This window comes from Doryrhamphus excisus, linkage group LG17, assembly GCF_037039965.1.
Source record: "Doryrhamphus excisus strain RoL-2023G ecotype Guam linkage group LG17, RoL_Dexc_Guam_v1.1, whole genome shotgun sequence".
NCBI lineage: Eukaryota > Metazoa > Chordata > Actinopteri > Syngnathiformes > Syngnathidae > Doryrhamphus > Doryrhamphus excisus.
Window position 1 is genome coordinate 12473748 of NC_136373.1, and position 9023 is coordinate 12482770.

Sequence of the window (9023 nt, forward strand, 5' to 3'; positions counted from 1 at the left end):
ACACCCCCCATTTTGGTATTTATCCAGTTCCAAATGTTGCTATCATTGGGGATCTATGACCACCGTGGTCTTCTCATGTCTATCCACCAACACTATGTCCAGTTGGTTGACCATCACCACTTTATCCTATTTTTATATGACAGTGGGGTCGGGGTAGATCTTGCCTAGTTTCACGGCCAAGACCAGGGGTCTTGGGATATATTGACCGACACATCGTTTTGATTTTAGCGTGTTTACTCAGCAAAGGAGATCAAAATTCGAAATGACAATCATCTCAGTGTTCTTGCCTCCTTCCATATTTCCCTTCTATTATTAGAATGCCGCTTAAATTACATAGTCTTAGTTCAAAAGGCAGAGCTTAGAAATTTGAGCCATGTAGAAAAATAGATTTATTTCTGTTCTGTAAATGCAGACAAATATAATTTACAACAAAGCAAACATAATATTACCTTTCCTGAGACGCTATGAAAGTTTTCAAGTGTGCTGATTCATACATTCTGTAGCGCTATTTCAGTTCTCTTTGACCAAGTCCACATCTACCTGCAGAAGAGCATCCCCACCAAGAGCTCCAGCAGGTCGGCTTGGCCAATCACAGGCCGGAATAACAGTTCTGTGACGAGGCCGGGTGTAATGCTCTGCAGCATGGAGGCTGTGAGGAGGATTCGAGCAAAACGCTCCTGGCGCTCAGGGTGCAGGAGCTGGACCACTTCGCTCAAGGCGTGCTGGGCCTCCTGTTGCAGTCCCTCGATGAACAGGGGCGCCTTTAGATCTGGAACATCTGTTGGATGCAAGACACGATGATGGGTCTGGTTGGCACGGTGAAGCAATATGTTATGGTGAGACCTCACATACCTGGATTAAATATGGTTGTTCCTTTGAGGTAAGCATACTCCTTCGGGCTCAGATCTAAGCTCCAAAACTTTTTCAGGCAGGATTTCAGTTTGCTGACGCCAGCCATGGTGGGCTGCTCCCACTCCGTCTCAGGACCCCTGTGACGCTGGAGAAGAATCTTTTTCAGCATACTGTCAGCCGGGACGTCCGTCACCTCGAAGTCCACATGCTCCTGGGCTAAGCCCAGGATGAAGAGTGGTGCCCAGCAGCTTTTGAGAAGCAAGAACCGGTCGTTGGGTGGAAGCTGGTTAAAAGCAGGTAAGTTCTTCATGAAATGGATGGTTTTGACCAGAACGCCTGAGGCTTCTTTGCAAATTTCCAACGGCCTTTTTAAGCACACTGTCGGACGAAGCTCGCAGTTGCATCGGTGAGGTATTGAACCATAGCTGAAGTTGTTTGATCGTGAGTTGCTGTTATCCAGTTGGCTGAGGATGTTGAAGAGGATAGGATTTAATAATCTGTCGCTGCGGACAGAACAGTGACATCGGTTATCCATCACGGAGAGGTTCTCCTAGTGAACTAGCGAGGATACTAGAGCTCACGCTGCCTTCTCCTGTCCCTATTTATGAGGCAAAGCCGCCCAGCTAGGTGGACCTTGACTTGTCAATACACTCTCTGTGAAAAACAACCATGTGCTCCGCCAGGTGACTGACGGAATAACCCTGGGAAACTGATAAGCTTTTCTCAATGAAAAGGAGCTGGTGGAGTAATGTCTGAATATCCAGAGAGGGCTGGGCCTTATCTTTGGGCCGGTGTCATTAACCCAGGCAGTACCCAGCTACCAAGGACTGCAAAGGTCTGTGTCCTCCGTTCACTGCTAGCTGACACTTGCAGAGCTGCAGAGCGATGGGGCATTGACCTAGAAGTGAGGAACTCCTGGTGATGTCATTTGGACGTCCATGTTGGAATCCTACTTTCCTATTCTAACCAATATTTTCTATGATTTTTTTCATTTCCAATCTCAAACATGTATTTTTCCACAGCGCAATGTCATCATAGAAATAAGATTGTTTCAACTTTTATCCCTCTTTTGTCCCTGCTTGCGTTGATTCCAAAAACCATCCATCCATATTTTCTAGACTGCCTTTCCTGTTAAGGGTCTGGGGATGCTGGAACCTATCCCATCTGACTTTGGGCAAAAAGTAATGGTAATGGTTTTATTTCATTTGAACATGCATCGGCGGCACAGCGGTCGAGTGGTTAGCGCACAGACCTCACAGCTAGGAGACGAGGGTTCAATTCCACTCTCGGCCATCTCTGTGTGGAGTTTGCATGCGTGGGTTTTCTCCGGGTACTCCGGTTTCCTCCGACAGGTTAATTGGCCACTCCAAATTGTCCATAGGTATGAATGTGAGTGTGAATATCTATATGTCTAAATGTCTATATTTGCCCTGTGATTGGCTGGCCACCAGTCCAGGTTGTACCCCGCCTCTTGCCCGAAGACAGCTGGGATAGGCTCCAGCACCCCCGTGACCCTCGTGAGGATAAGCGGTAGAAAATTAATGAATGAATGAACATGCATCAGATTACAATTGAATGCATCCCATAATCCGTTCACAGTTCCACATGTCCAAAAGGAGTAGGAAGTACTGGTACTTTTACAATACTGTTACATTTGTTCACTTCCTGCTTTCCTAATATAGTTTAAGTTTTTTGTTTTTTTAACCGAAGTACAAGGTGATATGAGCATCCAATGACATAATGGGTACCATAGTAAGTGTCAATATAGTGATATGTATAGCATAATGGGGGGTGTGAGGGTAGCACTGATCAGGGCAATTACTCTCAAACTCGGTGGACACCAGCAGCAGCATCTGACGTCTCCGTCCTGAAGAGCACAAGGCCGGGATCAGCTAAGATCCTGTGCAGAACCCTCAAGCTCCAAGGCCTCTGTTGGAGGACGGGAGCTTGAAGGAGATACCGCCTGGGTGAGTGAGAAAATATGTTTTAAATATATAAGTTGGAAAAAAGTGAAACATATTTACATATGGTAATGGTAATATATCAGATTACAATTGAGTGCATCCCATAATCAGTTCACAGTTCCACATGTCCAAAAGGAGTAGGAAGAAGCAAAGCTTATTAAATCCTACCCCTCCATCTGGTACTTTTACAATCAGTAACTGTTACATTTGTTCACTTCCTGCTTTCCTAATATAGTTTTTTGTTTTTTTTAGTACGAGGTGATATGAGCATCCAATGACATAATGGGTACCATAGTAAGTGTCAATATAGTGATATGTATAGCACATCATGACTGGTTCAAGACTCTTCATCCTTGTATTTAGCAAACATCAACTGCTTGTATTGTTTCTTGAATTGGCTCATCGTTGTGCATTGTTTGAGGGTCTTACTCAATCCATTCCATAGTTTGATTCCACATACTGAAATGCTATGGCTTTTTAACGTAGTCCTAGCATAGAAGTGTTTCAAATGTACTTCTTCCCTGAGATCATATTTCTCCTCTCTTGTAGAGAAGTATTGGATGACATTTTTAGCTAATTGGTTATTTTTAGCCTTATGCATTATTTTAGCTGTTTGAAGATTAACTATATCAGCAAGTTTAAGTATTTGTGATTTTAGAAATAAGGAGTTAGTATGTTCTCTGTAGGCGGCATTATGAATTATCCTTACTGACCTTTTTTGCAGTACATGTGGTATAGTACAGTGGTGTCACACTACCACCACCATATTTTATTGTTGGTAAGAATCTTTTTCTGGAATGTAGTGTTACCTTTACACCAGATGGAATTGGACACACACCTTCGAAAAAGTATTTTCCCAGAGGTCTTGGGGATCATCAAGGTATTTTCTGGCAAAACTGAGACCAGTGTCTTTCTTATGGTGGGGTCATGAAGACTGACCTTAACTGAGACAAGTGAGGCCTGCAGTACTTTGGATGTTGTTGTGGGGTCTTTTGTGACCTCTTGGATGAGTCGTCGCTGCGCTGTTTGGGCCAGTGTCAAGTCAAGGTTAACCACTATTCCATGTTTTCCCCATTTGTGGATAATGGCTCTCACTGTGGTTTGCTGGAGTCCCAAAGCTTTTGTTAAACCCCTTGTTTACCCGGTGGTGGAAGACCCTTACTCCCTTGTGTAAGGAGTGTAACTTCCTGACTACTCGGCTTAAAGGGATAGTCTTCCACCGGAGATGTTGGAGACCTCTAAGTCAGGTTCGAGAGCGATTCACCCAGGTAGAGGTGGTCCGCTACATCCAGACTAAGCACAATAAAGTCACCAAATTTTGTATTACACTTAGCGCTTGTACTTTATAGCCGCTCTCTCCTGTATCGGATTGGTGCCTTTGGACTAGACCTGGGATATTTGAGCAATCTGTTAGCGATCGGAGGAACCTGTTATTTCAAAAATATTACCAGAACAACCTAAAATAAACATTTTTTTTGACTCATAAACCACTCTTGGGGTGCAACAGAATGAATTTAACAATAAAGTAAACAAGGGCAAGTTGCAGTACAAAGGCCAAATCATCCATTACTTTGTCAAGTTTCAAGTTTTGTCTTCCTTAATAATACAATTTTGTGTTCAATTGTGTTGTCATTGACTAATATTTAAATTTGTTTCATGATATGAAACATTTAGGTGTGACAAACATGCAAAAAAAATAAATCATATTTTTTGCACCACTGTATGTTTCAAGGCTAATAGATTTTTAGGAATAAAACATACCGTGTCATATTGTATGTATGACATCTTTAATGTTCTAACATGCCTAAATGTTATCATTTCATCCATCATGCATTTTGCCCATATGTGTTAACAATAATAATTACATGTAAATAGCATTTTTTAATCCACTTAAAATATAACTAAAGTAACCCGTATTAGTTCATGATCCTAAACCTAACAAACCCTTATTGCATACTGGATTGTTTGTTCTGTGGGTGGTAGGGGAGGGGGAAATAGGGGATCAATAAAATTCAAGGAATTTCCATTTATGTTGCCTGTGTCAGGCTGTGCGATGTCCCGAGCGTCATTCATGTAAGCATAGCCCAATTTGTTATCATGGCAGTGCCTGGCACGGTAGGCTTGACACTGATAAGCAGATGACTTTATTATTGTCTCAAACAAACAAACAGCAAGATCTCGGTGACTCATTTTATATTCCCCTGTACTATTGCCTCATTTTCTGTCACTTAACTCCACAGTTCCAGTTTTAAAGATGACAGTATAACATTTACATTTCATTTGAAATTTCAGTTTGAACGCTTTTAGAGCAGGGGTCTCAAACACGCGGCCCTCGGGCCAAATGTGGCCTGCAGGACACTAGTTTGAGGCCCTCGCCTTGATATGAAAGTTTAATGTTAGTGCGGCCTGCGCAAGTTTGATGCTGTATGGTATCATGTACCCAGAAAAAATTATTACGTTTGATTAATGTTCATGTTAAAGGTTAAATAACTGTTAATAGTTATCCTCCCTCTCCGTGTGGAAGTGGTAAGTTTTTGGCTATTTAAGTTTAAAGGAAATATTTGAAGGCTACCGTTTGGGTCGCTAGCTCTGTAGTTTGCGAGTTAGCATGTGTCACAAGAGCCTGCAGTTGCGCAATATGTTGTAAATAAAAAGAGTATAAATGTGACTATAGTCGTGTTTTGTCATGTCTACAGGGCTCTAATAATGCTTTGTTCATTTTAATCTGAAAAAAATAATTTGTCTACCCACCAACTATATGTGGTTTCTTAAGTTTTTATTATTTGCTGTTTTATTATTATTATTATTATATTTTTTATTTTATTACTGATTGATTGATTTTCTTTATTCATGATTTGTTTATTTATTTTTCATCTTATTTTGTGCAGAAAAATAAAAATTAAGATATTTGAGAACAGTGGAATGTTTTATGAGCACTTTTATTGTAGAAAATCGGAACCAAAGCACTGAAAAAGTTTGTATATTTTTCTGTTTTTAATAAATGCGTTTTTTTTTTGTTTTTTTTTGGAAAACCTGATGCGGCCCAGTCTTGCCCAGACCCTAGCTCCAGTGGCCCCCAGGTAAATTGAGTTTGAGACCCCTGCTTTAGAGTCAAGGTCAGTTAAAAATGTTAATATGTGCAGTTAAAAGATCAACAAAAATTTGTTTAACTTAATCGACTTGTAAAGAATCATATCATATATTATTGGATATGCCAATAATAAAAAAAACACAGTTTGAAAATGTTGTGTTTGTTTCATGGGTGAAATGCCCGATAATACACTTGGGCAGCCATCAATCTTGGTGAAGCATGCGGACAATTGTAAACGTGATAAGACTCGTGTTTATAGAGGTTAGGAGCAGGCAGAGACCGGCACGGAGGACAGACTCTTATCTTCTTTGCGGCTGTAAAGTTGAAATAAAAATGTCCTTCGTTCCATAAGTGGAGCAACTGCTGAATTCAGTGATCAAGGAAGTGAAAATAATCATGTCTAAATTATGCAACGATAGCACAGAATGTCCTGAAAAGAACTTATATGGGAATTGAAGCGACTCCTAACAGGAAGTGAGGCAATCATTTTACACGTAAGCTCAGTCAAATACATGTTGTTAACATACAGTAAATATAAAATATATACCAAACACATAATGTCATGTTTTATACTGTTATACTGTCATTTTCTAATTTTCTCAGGTTAGTGAACTCTCGTGAACTCCATGTCTGGAACTTGACACGTGACCTTGGCCTACTGTTAATGTATCAAAGGGTCATTCAGTCAAAGGTGAGAGCTGTTCTCCGCCAGCGTTTTCTTTGGCACAAAAAAAACCCCACATTTCATTATCTTAGTCATGACATTCTTAGAAAACCAACTGCACTATATAAAAAAAAAATGCAGCTTTTAGTTCTGTCAACTTATTTTTGTGTGTCAGGTCAACTAAATTTTGCCAAAAATTTGAGACAACTAGAAATGTTAGATTTTGATCCTCCAAACTAATGAAATAGTTCAGTCTAGTTCAGACCAAGTTCACGTGACTTACTGACTTTTTGTGGGAACTTCATTTTTTAGGTCAAATAACCAAATATTTTGGTTGTATCAACAATCAAGTAATCTCAACTCATTTTGAAATCAGGTTAACAAATATATAATAATATTTTATTTTATTTTATTTTATTTTATTTTATTTTATTTTATTTTATTTTATTTTATTTTATTTTATTTTATTTTATTTTATTTTATTTTATTTTATTTTATTTTATTATTGATTTCAATTTAATTGTGAGTTGAATTTACTTGAGCTAATTAGTTAGACTAAATCAAAAGTGAGTTTTGATTACTTGAGTTCTATTGTTGATACAACAAAAATATTTGTTATTTGTTTATTTCTTAATAAAGAAAGTTCCCAAAACAAAGCTATAAGTCACGTGAACTTGATCTTTTAAGTTGGAGAAACTTAGTTGTGTGGTTACAATTTTTTTTTATACAAGTTGAGTCAACTTGGATCTTTTATGATGTCTTCACATTCTAACTTATTTATTTTAACAATTCATAATAGCGCTGGTCTACAAGCAAGCAGTTCTATCTGAAAGCCTTTCTGCACATTCCAATACGTTCATTTGTAATGTTTAGCATTTAGCATTTGTAATGTTTAGTCCACCTCTTGGAGGTGGACAGAATTCATATATTTAGAGAAATTTCACGATTTCATGTTAGCAGAAATTGACTTTTCCAAAAGTGTTTCTTGGAAAATTACAAGGCAGATCATTATAAGCAGCTGGTGGCAAACTGTGGAGAAGTAAGTGATGAGCACGGGGGAGGATTTTTAGCCTTATTTCAAACATTTTTATTTTTTTCCATTACTCCGTTATATGCGTTAAGCCAAGGATTGTGTCATTAATGACATTTAAAAATAATAAAGTACTAGTGAACTGAAACAATATAGATTTTGAATGTTGTGAAAATGTTAACAAATTGTGTCTTATTAGCATTCATTCATTTTCTATTGCTTTTCCTCACGAGGGTCGCGGAGGTGCTGGAGCCTATCCCAGCTGTCTTCGGGTGAGAGGCGGGGTACACCCTGGACTGGTCGTCAGCCAATCACAGGGCACATGTAGACAAACAACCATTCACACTCACATTCATACCTATGGACAATTTGGAGTCGCCAATTAACCTAGCATGTTTTTGGAATGTGGGAGGAAACCGGAATACCCGGAGAAAACCCATGCATGCACGGGGAGAACACACAGAGATGGCCGAGGGTGGAATTGAATCCTGGTCTCCTAGTTGTGAGGTCTGCGCGCTAACCACTCAAGACTCAGGATGAGTCTCTTAGCTTCAGGCCTCTTAGGTTTTTAAAACTCTTTGCTTGGTACCCTTCAGGACTATATTTGTAATTCTAGAAGCAGTATAGCGTGGTGTAACCGGTGTGTAGTGATGTCAGGGTCCAGACACATGAGTACAGTTTTATTGCCTGTTACTATCAAAACACACCGAGGTGAAGGCCAAGTGCAGAGTTAGCCTCTGGGTTAATGACCTCAGATAGAACACATTTCTTGGCCGTCTCTGTGAGATCATATTCAAATATAATGGATCATTTTACAACACATGGCTATTATTTAGCTTGTATTCTGTATTGCTTTTAATGTCATTCACATAAATAGGGCAACCTAAATATTAGACACAAGCAAAGTATATTTAATAGATTATCATTGGAAATAGAACAATATGTGGAAATATGTGGTGGAATACAGGCTATTGTTTGTAAAAAAATGCACATATTTGTTGCCTAAATTAAGAATGTTTAAGCATAAAAATAGCTAAATTATCCATCCATTAATTTTCTATGCGCAGACCTCACAGGTAGGAGACCAGGGTTCAATTCCACCCTCGGCCATCTCTGTGTGGAGTTTGCATGTTCTCCCCGTGCATGCGTGGGTTTTCTCCGGGTACTCCGGTTTCCTCCCACATTCCAAAAACATGCTAGGTTAATTAGCGATTCCAAATTGTCCATAGGTATGAATGTGAGTGTGAATGGTTGTTTGTCTATATGTGCCCTGTGATTGGCTGGCCACCAGTCCAGGGTGTACTCCACCTCTCGCCTGAAGACAGCTGGGGTAGGCTCCAGCACCCCCGCAACCCTTGTGAGGATAACGAGGAGAACATGCAAACTCCACACAGATGGCCGAGGGTGGAATCGAACTCAGTT

At 39.7% G+C, this 9023-nt stretch overlaps 1 protein-coding gene across 1 annotated transcript; it reads right to left on the minus strand.

The window, feature by feature from the left end:
* Window positions 1-369: 369 nt before the first annotated feature.
* nr0b2a (nuclear receptor subfamily 0, group B, member 2a) lies at window positions 370-1448 on the minus strand. Its single transcript, XM_058084769.2, has 2 exons — window positions 853-1448; window positions 370-778 (listed from the first exon to the last, which is right to left on the minus strand). The coding sequence occupies exons 1-2, from the start codon at window positions 1385-1387 to the stop codon at window positions 537-539; spliced, it is 777 nt and encodes a 258-aa protein (XP_057940752.2). The 5' UTR covers window positions 1388-1448; the 3' UTR covers window positions 370-536.
* Between the last annotated feature and the right edge of the window lie 7575 nt (window positions 1449-9023).